General features: G+C 45.3%; 1 protein-coding gene across 2 annotated transcripts in view; it reads right to left on the bottom strand.

Moving 5' to 3' along the window:
- LOC139055887 (plectin-like) overlaps positions 1-24,437 on the bottom strand; it is a 295,516-nt gene that overhangs the window by 70,555 nt on the left and 200,524 nt on the right. For both annotated transcript variants that reach the window (XM_070533491.1, XM_070533490.1), the window contains 2 exons: positions 7,025-7,324; positions 4,466-4,628 (listed from right to left, as the gene is read on the bottom strand). In XM_070533491.1, the coding sequence (XP_070389592.1) occupies positions 4,466-4,628; positions 7,025-7,324 (463 nt within the window). The remainder of the gene's footprint in view (positions 1-4,465; positions 4,629-7,024; positions 7,325-24,437) is intronic.

Genomic DNA, 24,437 nt, shown 5'->3' with positions numbered 1-24,437 from the left:
TTTACGAGAAACTTCAATGTAAACGACTAACTAACTACTAACATAACAGTTTACAAAAGTGGGGGAAAGAATGACATTTGGAATTATAGACCCATTTCTGTTCTACCCGTCTTATCAAAAGTTTTTGCAGGTGTCATTAATACTTGTCTCGAGAATTTTTTCCATAAGTTCAATGTTATTACTTCCTCGCAGTATGGATTTCTGAAAAACAAATCAACAGAGCAGGCCCTTTTAACAGTAAAAGAAAAAATTAAGAATATCGAAACGAAACAGTACACTCTTGGTCTTTTCTTAGATTTCCGAAAGGCATTTGATTGTGTTCATCACAACACCCTGCTACGCAAGCTCAACAGTTATGGCATACGTGGTATTGCATCTGACTTGCTAAAGAACTATTTAAATAACAGATTACAGTATGTTCAAGTTAATGGCATACCCTCAAAGAAATTGGCAATTCAGCATGGTGTTCCTCAACAATCTATATTAGGACTGTTATTGTTTTTAGTATACATAAATGATATCGCTAGCATATCCGAATCGCCTAATCTAATCATGTACACTGACGATACGAATATATTTTTTTCATCCCACTCATTATCCCAAATGGAGGCTACGGCAAATGCATATTTAAGAAAGCTACATAACTGGTTATTGACGAATAGGCCAAGCCTTAATTTATCAAAGACTAACTACATAATTTTCATCCTATTAATACAGTAGAATGTATCACTCTGAAAATTTTCTACGAACATACTGAATTAAAGCGTGTTTCTAACCAGAAATTTCTTGGTGTTTGGTCCAATGAGAATCTTTCTTGGAATTTTCGTACTACCAAATTAATGTCTGAAAACAGTCGGCTGTTTGTATAAGATATCTCATTCGTTGCCCCCCTGATTAATGATATCCATGTATTACACACTTCTGTACTCAAGGTTATCTTACTGTATCCTTGTATGGGGAACTATGACGTCCAGCAATTTCCTTAAGCTAATTTCAATTCAGAAACGCGCTATGCGTGCTATTGAAGGGTTTCATGACAGACCTTCAGATTTACCTACGTCACCGCTATTTCAGAAATATGGCATCCTTAAAGTAAAAGAAGTATACAATTTTTGTCTAGTAAGTACATCCATCATCATAGTAGATTGTTCTTTTCTTGTCCAGATAATTCCAGCAGCCGTTATGCATTCCGGACGAAACGTAAGCTTGTTCCAATCACATGCACCAATTATGGCAAGCAAACACTAAGCTACCAAATTCCCACGGTAATAAATAACTTTCCCTTTGAAACTGAATATTACCTTCCGCAAAATCGTTTTAAATCTACAATTAAAAAATACCTATTGGAACAAATGGAATGATATATGTATTTAGTCGACATACTTTGTATTTATTTGTATTTATTTTACTATACCTTTCAAATGTTTTTTCTAAACGCACATGTTGTAAGCTGTGTGGTATTGTTTCTGTGTTTTAGGACTGATATTTTTATGTTTGTAAAAAAAAATTTTGTATCTTTATACCGCTCATACGATAAGTTGTGTATTCAATTTATTCTTTTGTTGTACAAATTTTGTGCATGTTAACTTACTGCTTCATGCTTTTACACTGCTTGAGAAATTCATTGTGAATTTGTTGTGAAGTGCTCGTGCGCAATGCCAGCTGTTTTACGGGTGACCAGGACCTTGTCAGGCTCTTGCCTTTTGTCTTGGTGCCCTCTTTTCGTTGAAAAGAAAATAACTTTCACTAACATCCTCTGCAGGGCTTAGAAAGCCAAATTACAAAAAAGTAAATGCGATAAGAATTAATGCTGCAGTACAGGTACCAATCATGCTTCATTCAAGCAAACCTTTATGGCAGTCCACTACCCAGTGCCGCGATTCCCGCCAGCCAGCGCGAACTTTAAAAAAAGTCGGTAAATTTCTTTTGGACCTTGTTTGATCCATGAACCAAGAGCTTTCGCTCGAGTTGGGCAACGTCCAAAAGGAGGTCCTCCGCGGCGTCGCATGAACAGATGAAGTTCCGAATGCCGTATAAGTGCCATAGCACCTTGGTGAACACGTTAGGCACAGGCACGGCATCTGTGGCGTCGTCGTTATCCTCGTCCGATGTCACAGTGGTGTCGGCACTAGGCAATGCCTTGCTCTAGATCACAACATCTAGCAACGCCTTGCTCTAGATCGCAACGTTGTCATTGGCCCCCACGTACTCGGCAAAGGTCGTGGTGAGGTTTAAACCCTCGAAATCATCATTGACGAAGCCTACATCGGCCTTGAGCGGCATCGAGGTTGTTGCATCCCCAGCACAGGCAGTCTCTCGCTTAAAGCCACAGTGCTTGAACGAGTTAACAATTGTGCTTTGCGACACTGCGTTCCACGAACTGGCAATAAAATGCATGGCATCGAGCACAGTGATCTTTTTTCCTGACTCACTGCGCTCCAAAGCCGCAGCCGACACTGCACTAACCGCTATTGGTACCCTTGCTTGACGCACTTAATGATGCCGGCCTCCAGCGGCTGCAGCCGGCTTGTGCAATTGGGCGGAAAAACAAAAACCCTTTATGTTCCTGAGGCTGGACGTATCGAGTGGGTGGCCCGGTGCATTGTCCACAAAAAGCAATATTTTCTTAGCCTTAGTACCCATTTTGTAATCCAGCTGCTGCAAAAAATTGCTGAAGAGCGAAGACGTCATCCAGGCCTTTTTGTTGAAGTTGTAGCTGCACAGCAGCGTCTTCAAGTTCTTGAAGCACCGTGGCTTTGCAAACTTTCCAACAACAAGTACGGGTAGCATCTCAGAACCGTCCTTGTTGGCACAGACTAGTGCCGTCACACGCTACTTACTACGCTTGCCACCATGACAGCTGTCACTCTTAAAAGCAAGGGTTTGCTCTGGCTGCATATGGTAAAAAATACCGCTCTAATCAGCGATGAAAACGTCGCAGGGCTTGTGTGCAGCCATCATCTCCGGCGGCCACTGCACTCAGTCACCATTGAAACGTCCACAAAAGTGCTTTCTCCGCAGGAGGAATGTACACAATCCTGCTTCGTTCTTTAAAGCGATCCAGCCACCCGTTCGATGCCTGAAAGTCGTCGATGCCCAGACGCAATGCCACAAGGTCCACCTTTTCTTTTCTTTTAGAATGGCGCCACCAACGTTGATCGCAGAGCTCTGTGCTTGATGCAGCCACTTGACGAGAACTTTTTCTAACTTCTCATGCTGTCCTTCTTTTACCACTTTCCACTTGAGCCCGAACTTGTTGCATTCTGCAATATCACCGCTTTGTTTGCCAGGATCATGTTAAGGGAAGATTCGGGTATCTTAAGGTCCCAGGCAATGCTGGCTTTCATGGCTCCATGCCGCTTTTCCACTTCCTTGATAATATTCAGCTTATTGTCAAGCAACAGAACTGTTCGCTTTCGAGACATTGTGCGTCGCATTGCTCCACACAACTCAAAACCTCCGCTGAACGCTGGTCGCTATGATTACGACAAAGAACATGTGCGATAAACCTAGGCCTCACCGCGCTACCTTGTCGGCGATCTGTTGCTGGGAAACTGGAAGGAGACAAGCGCTTCCCCAACGTGACGAGAGGTGACGCTGCCAAGAAGACAGGGAGAAACGAACAATGAGACGAGGCAGGGAAGAAAGCTGCTCCGGAGCGAACCGGTCGAGCGTTGTCAAGCGCTCTGCATGAGGAGAGATGGAGCGAGGAAAGAGACCCGCGGCACTTGTCATTCGTCCACCGTTCTGCCCCGTGCTTTGCGAGGGTTGTCGTATAATGTGGGTCAGGCGTAAAATTGCGTCGGATAACCGGGGTTTTTAATACGTTGCTTCTATGGAGACTTCGTCAGGACTGCGCTAGTCCGTCATAAAACCCAGGTCGCCGCAGAACCGGGGGCCGTATAACTGGGGTTCCACTGTACTACAATGATCAATCCATCCCACCAGTGTGCATACGCATAAATACAGTTGCACAAACATGATAAGCACTTCATGATCCCAACATGGCATCACTGCAAACAGTGTTGATAAACTCTTTGCATACCAGCCCAGAAGAGGATGACCTTGAACTGAAGGTAAGATCACCAAAAAGAAACACAACAAGAATTACCCGCGAGAACACTGGTGCCACCTGGTATTCAGGAAAGCCGCAAGTCGGCTAGCATCAGGATGGCACAGCAGGATCGCGATGTTGCCCAAACTTGGCACTTATAGCTTGAAATGAATATGTGACTTGGAGGAATTGATCATTTCCAACCAAGTGTTGCACTTGCAACTACTATTTGCAGTAATCATGATGCGCGCAGACACATGACTCTTTTGCTGTGTTTAGGAAATTACAAGTGCTGGGACAATTTAGAAAGATGATTGACTAATAAAATGCCGTAAGAACATCCGAAGCTACAAGCACAGACAAGTGCTAGTACTACTGTACACTAGCCATTGTAGCTGCAAGATGGCGTACCTCCACTTCCCGTGCGTGGCTGTCCTGGAGGGAGGCCATTTGTTGCTCAAGCCGCTGTGCATGGTCACACGCCTGGTCTCGCTGACGCCTGAGCTCGCCAGCCTCAAGACTGCACTGTGACTTCTGCTGGCACACGGTGTCCAAGTTCTGCTTCAGCTCCTCACTTCAACACAGTGACAGAGGTCAGTTTTAACAAAGGCCCTTCCAGAAGGACCACTTGGCACAGTTTTGATTTAAAAATGAGCCCACAACTGCAATATAGTAAGAACCCATGGGTAAAAGGGCCCTAAAACACTTCTCTAACTAATTATAGAATAGCCTCCTTATTAAAAGACATCTCACAAATCTCATGCTGTAAAAATTTTTCACATTCTTCAAATATTGGTGCCATTATCGCACTGGTACGTGGCTTTCTCTCTCTTTTCGTCTCCACTAGTATGCAGGAAGCTGCACAGCAAAAAAGCCAAGAGGGTAAAGATCCAACCAGAAGTTTAGTGTCTCACTGATAAAAGGGTTTGTCGTGGCACACAGTGGCAGCTGTGTTGAATACACTACGCAGCACACTGGTGCTATCTAAGAGGCCATGTACAGCAGACACAGCTACGTGCAATTGTGTGTAAAGCAATGCAAAGATGAAATGACTTTGCTGTCTTTTTGAGATCGCAGATATATATATATATAAACACTAGAGTTGACGTCACAACACCGCGGTTTCCGGTCTCCGCTCGCATCGTCAGCGTCAGCAGCAGCGCGCGGCATTCGACGGGGGCGGAGCTACAGCGCAATTTCAACCGACGATTTCGTCGCTCCTAATTGAAAACAAACCCCCAAATTTTACCTACATGGTTTATAAGGTTCCCGCATCCGTATATGAGCGTCTTATTGAATTCGACAGACTCTTCAGCTTCCCTTTAACCATCTGTACAGAGTGCTTGGGCGGTTATATATATCTCTGTCTTTGACACCAGATGGTAAATTCCCTGCTGCTTGCAGTGCAGCAATATTTGGTTCATATGTTCAGAGCAAGCTCTATGATAGATCGGCAACGTTTCGTTACAGTGTTAAAATGTCTGACGTAGTAGTTCTGCGGAAACCCGCAAGGTGGAGAGAAGTAATGATGACAGGGAAAATCAGACATCCACCTGTTCGTAGCAATTGCTACAAAGGAAACCCATACGGGTTCCTCGAAAGGAAAGCCTCACAGTTTAAGAAAAATTCGTCCTGGTCCGGGACTCGATCCCGGGACCACCGCCTTTCCGGGGCAGCCGCTCCACCATCTGAGCTAACCAGGCAGGCTAGCAAACTAGGCAGGCAGCAAAGTGTTGCTTTGCTTTGCTTTGTGTTGTCGACAAATTCGACTTCGCCCTGCCATCTGCTAGCCTGCCTGGTTAGTTCAGATGGTAGAGCGGCTGCCCCGGAAAGGCGGTGGTGCCGGGTTCGAGTCCTGGACCAGGACGAATTTTTCTTAAACCGTGAGGCTTTCCTTTCGAGGAACCCGTATGGGTTTCCTTTGTAGCAATTGCTACGAACAGGTGGATGTCTGATTTTCCCTGTATTCAGAATGTTCAAATGTGTTTGAGGGCTCCTTTAAAGCACTAACCAATGCTGCATTTGCTGCCAGCCTCCTGCGATAAGTTGCACTGACGCTCGCGGGTATGACCATAAATAAATAAACAGAAGCGGACTTCTATTTCCTGACATTCGTAGCCAAGACCAACATTATGTTAGCAGTGTCTATTTGATGGACTTCCTGATTGATGAACACTTCCTTAAGAATTCGGTAAATGGAATTGAGGGCAATAAGCTTGAATCAACTGGAATTTGTAATAGTCATCAATTGAATGCAAGTTCCACTGAGTTGTAGCTGGGAGTCCACTCCATTCAGCAACAGTTGTTTTCTATCTTCACGAATAAGTGTGACAAGAGCCAGGCAGACTATAGAAGCTTTTAAAAGGTAACTACTGGCTAAGAAAGTACAAGAAGAAAAATCTAGACAGCATGCAATGTTAGGAAGTCTTTACTGCAAAGGTTGTAAAAAAATATAGAACGAAATAATATGACTCATAAGTCCAAAATGCCAGCAGGCCCTACAGATCTGCCATGCACAGCATTTTGTTATTAATTATACAGCAGTCACAGTGATTGTGAAGGGCTGTGTGAAAGCACATCGTTATCATTTTATTTACACAATGTATTTTATATTTTGTGCACAAAACACATTAACAGGAAAAAATACATTATTTAAAGAACACGCACGTTATACATTGTGTTCCCTACTCGAGTTGAGTAATCACACATTTCTACATTTAAGTGCTGCTTTCCTTTTTGGGTAAAAAAAAGTTGAAAGATGCAAAAATATTCTTTAATGTCTCTTTCCCATTGTGTTTGTGCACCCTCACCATCAGAATTCTATGAGCAAGTGGGCAGCAGAAACACCAGAGGCGCCATTGGTGACATTTAGTAACATCACGCACAGACGCCAGCTATTATATTCGCATGTACATAGTGAGAGTCAACTGCAAGTGAATACATGCCAAGCCAGCCATTCCCCACACTTACATCTGTTCGTGATCTGTGCGCAAACGCTCCTGCACACGGGCCTGCACGAGTGAGTGGATGCGGACCAGCTTGCCCGACAGAGACGCCAGTTCCGCCACTGCTCGCTCATGACCGGCACTGCCAGCACCGGCCGTCAGCTTGCTGTCGGTGGCCGCCACTGTGCGGAAGGGTGGCACTGTGCCCACGGGCTTGCCCACTACAGACGACTGGGCTGCATCTTCATCACTGGGGCCTTGGTTGCCGACACCATTGTCCGAGGGCATGCCACCACTTGGGCCATTGGCGAGGCAGTGGTTGGGCCTGTTTTAAAACAGCAGCTGCTCATGTGGAAAGTGCAGCGCCAGCCTAAATAGCTGAGTGACTGCTCAAATTTTGTAAGGCCAGTGCTTAGACAAAGAACAAGGCCGCGCACATTGCCCTGATAGGCAACCGTATGGGTGTAGCCCCTCTGCTGCCATGACAAATTCAGAAAAAAATGTTTCTGAAAGTCCAAAAATGTTTTTGGACCTACTTATTTTGAGTCCAGCTTTTTTCTAAAAAAATTGTTTCAGGAATGCTTATTGAATATTTATAGCTATTGCTGAAAAAATAATAGCAAAGGCCATTGCGTATTATTTATTTGTCAAAATTACAAGAAACTGCCCATATACACACATGCGAAAAATTGCAGAGAGTTTACGACATGTTAGCTTGTCATCGGCAGCAGAGGACGCTCATTGTGATGATGACTCACCTCCTCGTGGGCAGTTAAAGGGTTAATGCTTCCTGCTTTGAAATTTTTAAAGCACACACACACACACACACACAAAAGACGCAAGGGAAGGAGCTGTGAACATGAGGTAGAACTATAGCAACTGATACAATATGATACAATATACAGTAGATAATACAATATATTTTTTCATGCAGCAACCGTGATGGCATGTCTGCTCACGCACATATTTCTTGTGTATAGGAAAGGCTTCACATATTTCCCAGGCACTCTGCTCCTGGTGTTCTCAAGCAATGTGGCTGACATGTGGGCATGCTACAGTTGTCCTGAACTATAGGCTACACAAACTGACCCAAGTTTCTACCTTACTTGTGAATGATTTGGCAGAAAATCATATGAAAGCTTTGTAATAGGCAGCTGCACATGTACTATATGCAAAGTAGCCAGACAGGAAAGTAATGTTAGAAAAATTAGACATGTCCAGCAATATACACAGGGCCAACCACTGTAAACATGTCATTGTTTGGTAGCATTTCTATTACCTCACGCGGCATAGCCGGGTGGCGCACGCACTAAACCACAGCCGTGGCTTAGTGGGTAGGACGCCCAGTTTGGTTGAGGGGGGTCCGTGGTTCAACCCACAGTGCCAGGCACTCACTGGTTTTATAACTAATGAGTGCATTTCTTGGGAGAAGTTTGCACAGACTGTTCTGCTTGCTGTGCAAGAACCAAGACAAAAAAGGCACCAAACAACTCTCGAAAGGCTATTTCCATTATGGCAATTTCCCATCAGGTGGGTGTCCTTTCCAAGCATTTGCCAAGTATTGTACTGAAAGCAGGTGTGTACTTATGCTGCCAACAGGCACTCGGTGGCAGCACTTGTCTGCCTCCAACAGCAGCGGCAGATGCTCGAGCATTTCACCATAGCTATGGTGGGACAAGGGGTGCTCAGAGACCTTTAGGAAGATGAGATGAGAATGCGTGATGCACACATCCATTACTACAAGGACACCAAAGAGAAACACAAAATAAGTTTAGCCCAATTGTACTCCGCCAAAACTCCATCTGCATTAGTTTCTCCACAAGAGGTTCATTACTTAAAAGAAAAAAAAAAGAGCCAAGTTTTTTTAAAAATTTTGTTCCAAAACCCCAACGCTGGTATGTCCGTGTGACATCAAGGATTTCAAAGTATCTTTTTGTGCTTTCACTATTCTTGCAGAGTAAAAGTTGTCGAAAATCAGCTTCTCAAGAAATGGAATCTCAATTTCTTTAGCGATTAAAGGCAAACTGCAACAAAATTATGAAACACTTAATAAGCCCCATTTTCGATAATTTAGACATACAGTAGTTTCTGTAGAAAGTTTTACGCTTTAAGTGTGAGTAAGTGTTTCCAAAACGCTTGCAAAAATAAATGTTTTTCATACTGAAACTGAAAAGATCATGAGCCATTCCACTCTGTGAAGGCGGTTGACCAGTGAAGCTGTTTAGCACAAGACACGGAGGTGACACATAATTTTGGACAAAGGTATGAACTCATTTATTGTTTTGATGGGTGGTCATTATTTCACTCGCAACTGCAATCACATTATTGAATAATGTAAAATTGATGCCCGTACGCTGCCGGGTGGTCGATTGGGCCGAATCGGTGTGGCATCGCAAGGGATATGTCTGCAACACGGAATGTGTAAACCGCTCCCTTTTCGGCACCGACAAATACACTTTAAAATCACGGATAACAACAACAGGGTTAGTGTCATCGCAGCTAATTCACGCAAAGTGAGCATTTCACTCGCAACTGCAATCACATTCTTTGATAATGTGAAATTGATGCACGTATGCCGTTGTGTGATCGTTTGGGCCGGATCGGTGTGGCATCGCAAGGGATATGCCTGCAACACGGAATGCGTAAACCGCTCCCTTTTTAGCACCGACACATACACATTGAAATCACGGATAATGACAACAGGGTTAGTGTCATCGCAGCTAATTCACGCAAAGTGAGCATTTCACTCGCAACTGCAATCACATTCTTTGGTAATGTGAAATTGATGCACGTACGCCGCTGTGTGGTCGTTTGGGCCGGATCGGTGTGGCATTGCAAGGGATATGTCTGCAACACGGAATGCGTAAACCGCTCCCTTTTCAGTACCCACACATCCACATTGAAATCCTCGACGATGACAACAGGGTTAGTGTCATTGCAGCTAACTCATGCAAAGTGAGTAGCCATGCAGGACATTACACCTTACAGGACTATGAGCCATTGCTCAGGGGAGTATGAGCCACTGCTCACGGGAGTAATAGCCATCGCTCACGGGGGTATTTATTTGTTTATTATTACAGTATCTAGAGGCCAGTTTGGCATTACAGTAAGGGGGGGGAGGGGGGGGTACATATATCATTGACAAATAAAAGCAGTATATATAGAACACATGAAGAGAAAGATTGGAGTTCAGGACAAATCGCTGACGAAAAAAAAAAAGAGAGAGATAAGCAGAGCTTAATCGTACAACCGCAAAGAGAAACAAAGCTGTTCTGGTGACGCAAGCACAATGATGCCTAAAGCTTGCTTCCTCTTTGATACAGCCTTCTCTCATGACCTAAAGCAGCTGGTTAATACTCCTACACGTGTCACGGAAATTATTGCAGCGATCCTTGATATTCTATTTCTTAAAAACATTTTTGAAGGCTGCAATGTGTCTATCACGAATGGCATTGCTGATTATAAATCGGTCCATATAACTTTAAACGCACATGGCAGGAAAGTACCACCAGAAGTAAAACGTTTCATGATTTTTCGGCTGCAGATGACGAATCAGTTCTTGACAATTTACATTTTAGTTTTCCGGATTTCGAACATGGAGGAGACGTCTCGTACCTTTGGAATAGGTTTAAGGCTATGGTAACTGAATATATTGTAAAGGACAGTTAAGGGAATCCAGATGTAACTATTTATTGTGGGCGAACTTGTGCCCTGGGGGTAAATAAAAAGCACTGCCGTGTTCTAAACAGGAGATCAGGAAGGCCTTCTTCTCTCTCGAGCGTCGCTTCACCTCATCTTTTTCTCATAGACGCTGACAATGGCCACCTGCGATGCGAGTGCGTGCGGGGAAAACACGTGCCATTATTTCGTCGTCTTTTCCTCCAATAGGCTGTTGTTGTCTTAAGGGGGCGCACGAACCTGCGTGCGTTGTTTAAATGTTTCTGCCTTGTATCATTATCCCCCCTCCAAAACGCATCGTCTTGATGCGTAAAGCGACGAAATTGTTCACAAGCAGTTGTCCATACTAAAATGGTATATGGCACAGAAAAGATGTTTGGTTGAATATTCACGGCCTGTCATAATATCACTTCAGTCTGACCACATGTACAGTTTCTGTGCGACGCCGGCATCGTGATGAGCTCACTTGTTCTTCTGGTGTAACTTCGTAGTTCAGGGAACTGATGCGGTGAAGTACTCGGTGAAGGCCGAAATAACGGCGCAAAAGCTTTTCAGACAGGCCGCGCGTGCGCACGGGGGTCCACGCCCATACTCTGTCGCCTGGTGCATACTCGACTTCCCTTCGCCACAGGTTGTAACGGTCCATGTCGATGCCCTGTCTTTGTTGAATGCGATGTTGCACCAGCTGATGTGCTTCTTCGGCCCTCTGTGTAAAGTCACTGATGTCAGGGTTCTGTTCTGTACTGTCGCTGACAGGCAGCATTGCATCCAAGGGTGTGGTAACTGTTCGACCAAAAACAAGTTGGAATGGCGTTACTTGAGTGGTCTCTTGCAATGCGGTATTGTAGGCGAATGTCGCATAGGGTAGGATCTTGTCCCATGTACGGTGCTCTAGGTCTACGTAAATTGACAACATATCGGTCAGCGTCCTGTTAACCCTTTGAAGGTTTTGGCTGTACATGTATGGCGGTGGTTTTCTGTCCCGCAAGGTCTTTGCCGTACGGGTACGGTTCCGACCCTCCGTTTGAAATTTTGCGCCCTAATGACGATACGTGCTCACCGGGAGGTGCTGCCACCTCTCAGCATTTACAAGATGCATTTGAAATTGATGCTACCTTCTTGGGGAGATAAACAGAACTGATTGTTAGCTTCAGCGTGTCGCTCAGATTGCGGCAACGCCCCTTTGGTGGTTTCGGTTTCGCCGCGTGATCGCAACGGAGGTGCGCGAAACGTCAATTTTTTCATTGTCGGCACTCTCTTGCAGGGCGGTGGAAATTTACTTCTATATAGATTGTCGCTACTCTTAGCATGTTTATCAGCGCCATTGGCGAGGCATTCTCGCTCTTAGTGGCAACGCGCTTTCGCGGTTTCGGTTCCGCCGCGTGATCGCAACGGAGGCGCGCGAAATGTGGTTTTTCTCTTTGTCTGCACGCTCTCACAGGGGCGGCAGAAGTTGATTTCTATCTTGATTGGCACTGCTCTTAGCTTGTTTATCACCACCGCTCACGAGGTATTCTCGTTCTCTGCGGCAACACACTTACGCGAGAGGGTGCCTCAGACCTCTGCCCAAGGCAGCCGCACGCAGAGATGTTGTGTGCGCCAACACTACTCCTCGCTCCAAGAAAACAGACACGCATTTTAGGTGTGCAGATTGCGATACGGTGCTGTGCGTAGACCTGTGTTTCAAGGAGTACCACGCTCGGAAATACTATTGAACATTTTGCAGTTCTGAGTGGTGCCGACACCAAAATACTGTTCCTAATTATTTTTTTACTATTTATTGCCGACTTTATACATTTTGTACATTCAAGATCTGCAATAAAGTAATTTGACCACCTGGGAGTTTTTTTCAAAATAATTTGACCCTCAAAGGGTTAAATCGCTTGGTTAACCCATTTGTTTGAGGGTGATAGGCAGTTGTTTTCCTGTGGCTGGTATGAGTCAATTTCATGATGGATTGCGTCAAATCGGCTGTGAACGAAGTTTCCTCGATCTTGATAATAATTGCAGGGGCACTGTGTCGTAATAATATCTTGATGACAAAGAATTCAGCCACTTCAACGGCCGTTGCACTGATTAGAGAGGATGTCTTGGCATATCGGGTTAGGTAATCAGTCGCTACTACAATCCATCGTTTCCCTGATGACGATGTCGGAAAGGGACCAAGCAAGTCCATTTCTACTTGTTCGAATGGGGCTCGTGAGGGTTCTATTGGTTGAAGGAGACCTGCGGGTTTTAATGGAGGCGTTTTGCATCTTTGGCAATCCCGACATGTTCGTACATAATGCTGTACTGAATTCAATAGCTTTCACCAGTAGTACTTAGCATGAATTCGGGCGAACCTTCTGCTCACTCTGAGGTGTCCTGCTGATGGGTCATCGTGACAGGCTTCTAAGATTTCCGATTGCAAAGCTGAAGGAACGACAAGTAGAAATTTCTCTGTGCTGTGCTCAAAATTTCTTTTGTACAGGACGCCATTTCTCATCACATACGATGACAATCCCTGACAGAAAACTCGCGGAACATGGATGGGGTGTCCCTCGAGGTGCCTGATGAGTAGAAGCAACTCGGCGTCAGACTGCTGGTGTTTGGCCATCTCAGATGTGGTCACGGCTCCAAGAAACGGAAATTCGTGTCCGTCTTTCACAGGAGCAGATTTGACCGGAGCACGCCAACAATCAGCGTCACTGTGTTTGCGATCTGACTTGTACCCGACCGTCATGTCGTATTCCTGCAGCCTCAGACTCCATCTATCAAGTCGTCCAGAAGGATCTTTCAGGTTTGCAAGCCAGCACAATGAGTGATGGTCGCTGATTGCTCGGAATGGTCTACCGTATAAGTATGGTCGAAATTTTCCTATGGCCCATATTACTGCGAGGCATTCTTTTTCTGTGGCCGAATAGTTGGTTTCAGCCCTCGAAAGAGTGCGGCTAGCGTATGCAATCACTTTTTCCTCTCCGTTTTGCCATTGAATGAGGACGGCACCGAGTCCTAAGTTGCTGGCGTCTGTGTGGATGTCTGTTTCCGCTTTCTCATCAAAGTGCGCAAGAACCGGGTGGTCTTGAAGACGCTGTCGCAGCTCATTGAATGCATCTTCTTGTTCACTGGGCCATACGAAAGGCATATCTCCTTTTGTTAATCGCGTTAACAGCTCAGCAATCTTCGAAAAATTTTTGACGAAACGCCTGTAATAGGCACAAAGTCCTAGGAATCGCCTAACGGCCTTTTTCTCGGTTGGTCTACGAAACTTTTCTACTGCTGCAGTCTCCTCAGGGTCAGGACGGATGCCTTCGAAGCTAATCACATGGCCGAGAAAAAGGAGGTCATGGAAGCCGAAGTGAAATTTTTGTGGCTTTATCATCAGCCCTGCTGAACTAATAGCTTTGAGCACAGTCCTTAGTCGTTCCACATGCTGAGCAAAGGTAGTAGAAAAAAATCACGACATCGTCATAATAAACCAGACAGGACTGCCACTTTAACCCAGAGAGCACAGTGTCCATCATACGCTAAAAGGTGGCAGGTGCAGAACAGAGGCCGAACTGAAGTACCTTGAATTCGTATAGTCCGTCTGGTGTCACGAATGCTGTCTTCTCACAATCCCATTTGTCCACTTCTATTTGCCAGTATCTGCTTTTGAGGTAGAAAAAGGAAAAGAATTTCGCATACCGTAGTCTATCGAGGGTGTCATCGAACCACGGAAGTGGACAGACATCCCGCTTTGTGATGACGTTTAGCTTCCGATAATCAACGCAGAAGCGCAAGGTCTAAACCTTTTTCTTTACCAGCACCACAAGCGAAGCCCAGGGGCTGGTCAGGGTTGAATTAGGTCGTCTCTAAGCATTTCTTCGACTTGTTTGCTGATGATCTCTCTCTCCTACGGTGACACTCGGTACGGATGCTGGCAAATAGGCCTCACAGCTTCGTCGACAATGATACGGTGTTTGGCGATGGATGTTCTCTGGACTTTCGATGTCGTTGAGAAACACGAGGCGAATTCTCGTACAAGGTTCTCTATTTGCTGCTTCTGGCTCGGTGATAGTGCTGTTTCGATGTTGACGGATGCGAGTATGAAGTCTACGTTGTCAGACTTCAATAGTGCAGCATTGGAACAGCTCAAATCCGTAATCTGTTCATAATCGTTAAGGCGGGCAACGACGGTTCCCTTCGCAACATGCTGGACTTCATTTCCAAAATTAGTCAGGAAGACATTTGAACACCCGTCATGCAGCCAAAGAAGACCTCTTGCCATACATATCCCTTTTTCGAGTAAGAGCCCAGTGTTACTGTCTGCTATTCCTTTATAGTCGCTGAATACGGCGCTTCTTATGGCGAGAGCTATGCTGGATCTTGGGGGTATGGTGACGTCGTCGTCTATAATCTGAAGCGCATCGAATTGTTCTTCACACTCGAACTATGCGATGGCGTGCTTCGTTGAGAACGACACACAGGATTCCTGCAAGTTGATAACTGTATCGTTTGCCTGCAAAAAGTCCATTCCAATAATTAAATCCCTTAAACATTCTGATAGGACAATGAAACTGGCGACGTATGTAAAGCCGCGTATTCCTATTCTAGAAGTGCACCTGCCCACCGGGTTGACAAGGTGTCCACCGGGAGTTCGAATTTGCGGTCCTCTCCAAGGAGTCAGCATTTTTTTCAGTCTTCTGGCAAGTACTTTGTTCATGACGGAATGGTCTGCGCCTGTGTCTACTAAAGCAGTAATTTCGCAGCCGTCTATATGCACACATAAATTGGAAGCTACGTCACTCTTTTTGCAACTGCTCTCGCGTCCGTCATTATATATCAGAATCAGTGCTGGAGGCTCCGTTCTTGCGTCGAGGGTGGCCTCACCTGCTCGGGTCGCTGGTATTAGTTTTCCCGACGTGGGCTTTAGAGGCGTCGCCTTAGGGAGCTTGAGGATGGACGCGGGCTCAGTGATCGATACCTCAGTGGCACTGTTGACCGAGGTTGGTGTTTCTATGAAGTCTGTGGGCTTTGGCGCGTTGACAAATACTCCTGGATCTCGAAAGGGTTTCTTGGGCAAGGAGCGTTTACGAAAAATCCCCAATGTCCCGCTCTGTGGCATTCGCACATCCTGTAGAGATGACCAGCTTCACCGCAGTGGTAGCACAGCGGGATTCTATCAGGAGTGCGCCATATGTCAGCCTTCCGAAATCTCATCTCTGGCGCAGACGGCAAGAACCGAGGTTCGGGTACATGCGCAGTTGCCGCGACGAAAGTACGTCCTGGAGATCCTCTGAGTACCTCGGCATATGATATTGTTGGCCGTACCGGTGACGACGCTTGCGGCTGTGCTGGCAGGTGCTGTTCGCGGACTGCTTGTCTCACTTCTTCGTGAACCACTTCTGCTAACGAAGAGACCGCTGTGGGGCCGTTTTTCAGCTGTTGCCTCTGGAGCTCTTCTCCAACCACAGATCTTATGAGTTCTCGTAAGACCTCAACGCTGTTCCCGAACATTGCCGACATCGCATCCATATAGGCGACGTTCATGTTGCGGTTGTAGAGTCTCGCACGCTGTTGAAGAGTCCTTTCCATAATTGTCGCCTCGGATCGGAATTCGGCTAAGGTGCATGGAGGGCTGCGAACCAAACCAGCGAAAAGCTCCTGCTTCACATCGCGAATGCCGAAGCTTCTTGTCCTCGCTCATGCTCGGGTCGGCCCAGCGGAATAGGCAGGACATATCTTCGAGATACATTGCCACGCTTTAATTGTTTCGCTGGCTTCTTGCTGGCAAAGCGGCTCCAGCTCTTTACCGGCGGTCTGTGCTCGGATACGTGGCCAACAGCTCCCATCAGAAGTCATCCCACGACCGGAGGACAGCTTCGTGGTTTTCAAACCACGTTCGCGCACAGTCTTGCAATGCACAGTAAACGTTCCGGAGCTTTCAGTTTTCATCCCATCCATTGTAGTCGAAGCCTTCCAACCAGTCCTCGGCGTCTTCGAAGGTGTCGCGTGAAAAGGCTTGGGCGTTTGTGGCTGATCAACAACGATGCGGCTTGAGGCTGTCTGGGATGTCATTTCAGTATTGTCTGCTGCTGCTATTATAGTCTGCTCCGGCAAAAGTGGAAACTCGGGCGGCTCACCACGTAAGCGATGGCTTGTGCGCTGGTGGACAGGCGTAAGCTTGTTGGGTCTGAGATGGCGTGGTTCCGGGCTGCTTTCTCCAACTCGAATTGGGCTGGAAATCATCACGCAGCACCTCCACCAGAATTGTAACGGACAGTTAAGGGAATCCAGATGCAACTATTTATTGTGGGCAAATTTGTGCCCCGGGGATAAATAAAAAAACACTTCCGCGTTCTAAACGGGAGATCAGGAAAGCCTTCTTCTCTCTCGAGCGTCGCTTCACCTCGTCTTCTTGTAGACGCCGACAACGGCCACCTGCGATGCGAGTGCGTGCAGCGAAAAGACGTGCCATTATTTCGTCGTCTTTTCCTCCAATACGCTGTTGTCGTCTTGAGGGGACGCACGAACCTACGCGCGTTGTTTAAGTGTTTCTGCCTTGTATCAATATGAATAGGTTTATTCCTGTCTGGCAAAAGAAAATGAGTTGTCACAATCCTTGCATCAACCAGGATATTGACACGCGTACTTGTTCGTCTTTATCGGGCGACACGTTTCACCGCCTAACAAATGTTATCGTACAGCGCAGGACGTGCCTGCATGTATCCGAAGTTTCTGGAATGTTATCGATGCTTCTATCCGCTGTTTGTTGTCGCCGAACCTTGTCTAATCTGATCGCATGTGCGCGCTATGCGAATAATGTAGAACTTTGTAGAAGGCACGCGGGCCCCAGCAGTTACTCTGGAACATTCGACGACTGATGTATAAAAGCGGACGCGCTTGACCCGCTGAGCAGCTTTTCAAGGATCGCCAACCGTGTTCGCCGCTATCGTTGTGCTATAAGTGAAGCCTGTTTTGTGGGCACAGGTTCGCCCAATAAACGTTAGTTTTGTCTTTTACAGTATTGCTACTGTGTTCTTCAACGTCACCACCACGTGACAACATCATACACTTAAAACGTCGCTTAGCATGGAAGCGGAAATTAAAGATTGACAATACTGACATGCATGCTCTCAAAGAAGATCTGGTTTCCAAACTCAGAAACGCCCACAAAATATTCTATGAAAAAACTCTTGTTTCTTTCTGAAAGACCAACCTGGCAGGTTTTGGCACTTTTTCTCCCATAGTAAGCAAACTGTTGATCAACTACGTATTAATGGTAATGTTTTCAAATCTCAATGACATTGCTAATAAACTCGATACAACTTTTCAAAGGGCATTTATGCAGACTTCTACCACGGCATATCACCCTAATGGTAACCCATTTCCTTGTCCTCCTAACAGGCAGAGGTTGGTTTTAAGCCGTGAGGGCGTACACGGGCTCCTCCTAAATATCAAAACAAAAATTCAAGTGGTGTTGACGGCATTCCTAACGCTTTCCTTCTTTGGTACTCTGAAATAATTTCTTACTACCTTCATATAATTTTCGATTCCTCACTTGACCAAAGTTGCCTGCCGCGTGATTGGTTACTTGCCAGAATAGTGCCTGTCTTTAAGTCAGGTGAAAAGTTGAATGCTGGAAATTGCTGGCCTATCTCGCTTATATGCACGCGTTGCAAGTTGCTTGAGCACATGATAGCCCACCATGTATCCAACCATCTTGAATCCACCAACTTCTTTGTCAAATTTGAACATGTTTTCCGTAAGAATGTATCGACTAAACACAGCTGCTATCAGTAATTCATGACATTTCCCTGGCCATTGATAACCGCAGACAAATCAATGCAATTTTCGTGGATTTATAAAAGGCATTTGATTGTGTACCCCACAGCGTGCTTATTGAAAAACTAAAAGAAATGGGGATGCTAGATAATCTTGTCAATTGGTTGCAAGCATATCTACAGAACCACAGACAACTTGTAGAATGTGGTGGAATTGGTTCAGAGTGCTTACAGGTTATGTCCGGTGTACCAGAGGGGTCAGTGCTCAGACCCCTATTGTTTCTCATATATATATAAACGATATTGCTCAAAATGTTGCTGAAGGTATCACTGTGAAGTTGTTTGCCGATGACTGCGTTATTTACTCTGTCATTAAGAATTCTTCCTGCCAGCAAGTACTGACAACTAATTTATGTAAATTCGCGGACGCATGCAAACAAAGGGCAATGAAAATTAATTTTTAAAAAACTGCATCATTGTCAATTACAACTAAAAAACATCCCTTACAATACGTTTACAAAATTGGCGATCAGTGCATAAATCCTAGCTGCTACATTCATAGAAATAACTAAGTCTAACAATTACTACCAACCTTAAATGGGATATGCATGTAAACAATATATGCTTGAAAGCATTCAAGAAATTATTCTAGCTACGCAGGAAATTAAAAGGGCCTCCGTCAAGCATAAAACTTGACCCATATCGCACTATGGCTCGAACAGTCCTAGAGTACTTGTCGGTGGTGTGGAATCCGCACCATACCCAAAACATCAAACAAGTAGAGCGTATCCAATGTCATGCTGCCAGGTTCATCTCATCTGATTATCGAAAACGATCGTATGCTAAGGCAACACATAAGTTAGAGCCACTCCAGTTATGCAGGCAGATCGCCAGGCTGAAATTCTCGAACTTACTTTATCACAACAAAATGTGATCGCTATGTGAATCATACTTACTTTCTGCACCACAAAAATCAAGATTAAACCACACAAAAGTGATAAGGCCATATTATGCCAGAACTAAACAATTCCAAAATTCTTTTTCCTACACAATCGAACAATGGAACCGCCTGCCTGCTTGTGTTGTTGAATGTACTAATGTCAATAACTTTGAGCGTTCTTTGCGAGCTCAGCTTTTGTAAGCCTCTTCTGCTTGGGCAGCACTGCTGCCTGCTAGCGTTTGTAAATAAATAAATAAAATAAGTAAAAGTAGAGAAAGGAAATGCAAATCACACGGCTGAAGCAAAGGCATCACTTGAAGATAACGATACATCATGAGACAGCCTGTTCCATTCATTGACCGTCTTAGGAAAAAAGGACATCTTAACAAGCTATGTTCTACATCTGTACTCCTTACTATTACGTGGTGATCACCCCTTGCAGAAGCGTAGCTATCACGACTGAGGACAGTTTTAGAACGATATATATAGTGCAAAAATTTTAATCTGAATGTCTTTCTACGATATTGAAGTGTATTCCAGCCTAAGTTTTCCTTTGTTTGAGATGTGCTAAAATACAGAGTATAATTTTGAACCACGAAACGGGCTGCTAAGCTTTGTACTCTTTTTAGTTTCATTGTCTGTCACAGTCCAGATGATACAAGCATATTCCAGTATTGGCCTTATGTTAGTCTTGTAAAGTAAGTTGCTTGCTTCTAAAGGAAAGCATTTTGCATTTCTATGTAACATACCAAGGACACTACACGCCTCAGCAATTATATTGTTAACATGATGGTGCCAGCATAGTTGAGGTGTCAAGTAAACACCAAGATATTTATATTCACACAGGGATGCTAGAATTGTTCCGTTAATGCTATACGCAATTGCTCACAGGGGTATGAGCCATTGATGATTACAGTTTTCGACATGCTGTTCTGTATGTTCTATGTGTGATTAGAAAGAATCTAAGCCCTGTTCGCTCCACTATGCGCAGTGCCAGTAGCCTCTGTCTTATGGAGCTATGAGTCATTGCATTTTTTGCTTGCTTACGGGAGCATGAATGCTTACGGGGGTATGAGCCATTGACGATGACAGCTTTCGACATGCTGTTCTGTATGTCGTATGCGTGATTAGAAAGAATTTAAGCACTGTTCGCTTCATTTTGCTGAGTGCTTATAGCCTCTGCCTTACGCGGCTACGAGTCATTGCATTTTTCTGCTTGCTTACGGGAGCATGAATGCTTACAGGGGTATGAGCCAATGATGACGACAGTTCTTGTTCACGGAGAACAAAAATGCACGGAACCCTAGTGATATACAGCTTCACTGTAAAAAATGCTACCACTACCAGTCACGGGAAGTGGTGTACTATGCAGACTATAGAGAACCAGTGCTGGGGTCGTCTGCTTCCTTTGCTTGTATACCATTTCCGTGTATCAGCGAACATACCCTGTGTGTCTGCTAGCCACATAGTTAGTATACTTTGCTAGCTGCTTCGTGCACTGTGCCAATGCTGTTGCGTGCCCACGATGTCCTTTTATTGCAAAGTATCCTCTGAGTCCAGCCACTTTTTTCTATCTAGTTGTCTACGTTCAACAGCAGAGCCTCAACGTGTTTTGCCTCCGCTTGAAGAAGAGCACAGCGGGGTGGGCAAGCTAAAGGAGCAGATATAGCCGGCTTAACGCGGACATGATCCACATGTGGTGCAGTTACGATACATCGGTAAAAAAATGGACGCTCTACAGTCTAGTATGGCTGGTGTGGGGGATAGGTTATGTCCTATCAAACGCCGGAGCCGTTGGAACAGGGTGCATCACACGCTAGCTTGGCTGACCAGCAGCATGCTGGCCTATTACACTTCGGGTTCACTGAAGCGAGCGTATTGCATTTGCGCCTTTGACAAACAAAGAAGCACTCGCTTCCTGCACACTTGTGTGCTTGTGCTGTGGAAACAATGGATCGCCACACTGCTGCGGGTCACGTTTAAAGCACAGGTAAAATTTTAGCGATCTTAGCGTCTCTGGCATGACGTATCAGACTTCACCGGCCACTGCCTGGCACACTGAAAACACCAGACTCGTCGACCAATCAGACAGCTATCGCCATCTGTAGTAAATGATTATAAATAACTGAAGCTCGACACGGCCCTGCTAGGGGGGCTCGGTGCTAAGTGCACATAAACTCACGGCCAGAGGCACCAGACTGTGGCTGTGATAAAGCCTCGCCCATTTCGCCCTGGCGATGTTACATTCCTGTATGGTTTGCCACCACATCTACACCATGGCCATCACATCGTGTTCTCCCTCATGGAAAATAAATGCAGCATGCAGTTCCTGCTCATTTCCGGCACTGCGTCAGAAAGGCTTTCGTTCGTCTACTTCGATGAGTCCAATGTAGAGACGCACGAAATCTCTTAAAGATGATACACTGCCACAAAGGATCGCTCGAGAATATTGACACTGAATACAACTTACCTTTGGTTTCACACAATATCACGGGTTTTAGTACTTATAGTCACCCCAAGAAAGCGTTTGCTAAGCAGATCTTGATGGCTAAGTGACTGTGCTGCTGAAATGTAGCTTGTGCAGCTTCGTCAACTGCAGTTTACATGCTTTGTGCACGTTGGCTGGTTCGTGTCACGCTTGACTGCTGCGCTACAGCGCACGCTTGCCCTCGGAAAGCTGGAACAGGAAAGATGTGTTCGGCCTTGCTCTGCTCAGCGTTATGTGCTGCATAGCCACTGCTCGTGTTCGAGTATGTATTCAAGCACCTGATGGCCACGCAGTGCATCACCCTTGCAACAGTGCAAATCACAAGCGTAACAGGGAGAACGCACGCCTAGAGAGGTGCCTGTCAACTCACAATTGATTAGCAAGCATTTCACCTGACTGCCTAGGCACAACTGAGAGGTCAACAATTGCATACGGTAAAACCCCTGAAACTTTGTAAAGTAGCGGCACTCACCTCCTCTACCTTCACTCCTCCTCGTTTCTCCTCTCTTTCGCGCTCCCTCCTTGACTGGCGCCACCTACAGTGCTTGAGCGTAGCAGACGACCTTTTGCGTTCAACGACCTGGCATTCGCATTGGCTTTCTAGCTTCGAGTAAATTCATGTACAGTATAGAATTTCTATATAGAGGGTTACCATATATACTTGTGTATCAGTCGCCCCCGTGTATAGCCTGCACCACCCCACTTTCAGGCACAAAAATGTGAAAAAAAAGCACGCAAAAATGCACCTAATCCCACACAGTGCTAAAAAATGGTGCCAGTTAGTTTTTTTTCACTTATCGCATGCCATTACCATCATCATTGCACGTGGACCTAAAGCACGAGACACATGGTGCGATTTTGTATGCGATCCATCGCACGACCATTCGCATCACAGACCAAGTGAAAGCTTGGCTGGCCGACTGCCGAACGGACTTGGCTGTGATTCCTAGTGGTTTGACAAGTGTGCCGCAATGGCTTGATGTTTGCGTAAACTTGCCATTCAAGACGGAATTTCGGCGTTGCTACGAGTGGATGACCACGGGCAACCACAAAACAACTCCGACAGGACTGAAGCCAGTGTCTCATCAGCAAGTGTGTGGTTGGATTTTAGACGCATGGCATTCCATGTCAGTGGACACCATCGCAAAGAGCCTTAGAGTCACGGGGATATCAAATGTCATGGACAGCACAGAGGACGACCAGCTTTGGAAGCGCACCGATGAGGCGAGCATGTACAACAGTGGTGAGACTGCCGAGGGGCTGAGCTCGTCCGAGAGTGATTAGCTCAAAAGCGGTGATAAATAGTGAAACAAAATGTTTATATCTGTCAACATTTTTTTAGTTATCTGACACAGTAGTCGCAGTGGCACTACAGTGTGTTAATGTGTAGCCATAGGACTGATTTGTGTTTAATCTGTGCCTCAGAAAATTTGGTGAAAAAAGTGCAGCTTATACACAAGTATATACAGTATACAAATTCAGTGACAGCAGCTTCTTCTTTTCCTGTTTTGATAACTATATTTAAAAACGTATCTAAACAAACACTAACATCATACCATGACAACCCCGAATGCCTCACGTGTGCTACGATTAGGTATGCAACTTTTGTCAAGTTCGTGTTGTAAGATCTTGTTGCTAATGGTTGTAAATAACATGTTTACGATCGAATGCCAACATTCTGGCTTCAAGCAAGCCCTCAGTAACTTGAATATACCTCGCCGTCTTTACCATGTGAATAAACGGTGCATATCAGCTATGATGCACAAAGGTTCTGAAGATATGATAGAGTATTACAAGCTACACTGCTGCCAACATGCGTGCTTGCCAATCTTCTAAGCACGCACAAAGGCTGAGCGGTGGGCACAGGTGCTATTATGTTTCTCGTGCCTCAAAGTATACAGAAATATCTACAGCTGATCATTGAGTTGGGACTCTGCGTACATAGAAACTGAAATCAGTGTTTCAGTATTCATTCACGAAGATAGAATGTACTAACAGCACTTCCTTCAGGCTCAAACAAGAGCATAGTGAGCTTACCTTGAATAAATTATTTTTTCACGTTAGTGACTAATCACAAATAACATTTCGTTGTTCGTTATCTCATCTGTTCACGAAGTGATGTACTTGTCGTGAACCAAATTGCACTAAGGTGCATGCATTCAGGACGGTTGCACTTGCTCTGCAATAACATTTGCAAGATATGAGTGAAGTAATGAACGCGCAAAGAAATGCCGCGCTATGATGCAGCCAAAATTGCAGTAAGTGAAATGATGCAGTCGATATTTAGGGACTATTTGTTGTCTCATTACATAATTAAACAAACCAGCCTAAGTGCCTTACAGCAAGTGCATTTCGGAGACATAGCGGCCGTACGAACTGATAGTTGAATGAATGAGCAAACGAATGACTAAATGAACAAGGAAACGACTGCACTAAAAAGCAAGCGACGACTACACCAGCCGCTGAACAAGTGGGCAACCACACAGCTCCTTTGCGAGTGCTCCACCACCACATCTTAAACTTCACCCTTTAAAGCTGACGCCAATTAGCAGGTACGTCTCAAAGACCTATGATGATGTCAATCAGC

This window comes from Dermacentor albipictus, chromosome 2 (genome assembly GCF_038994185.2).
Source record: "Dermacentor albipictus isolate Rhodes 1998 colony chromosome 2, USDA_Dalb.pri_finalv2, whole genome shotgun sequence".
Lineage (NCBI taxonomy): Eukaryota > Metazoa > Arthropoda > Arachnida > Ixodida > Ixodidae > Dermacentor > Dermacentor albipictus.
The sequence above is the reverse complement of the archived record's forward strand: the minus strand, read 5'-3'. Positions and strand labels throughout refer to the sequence as shown.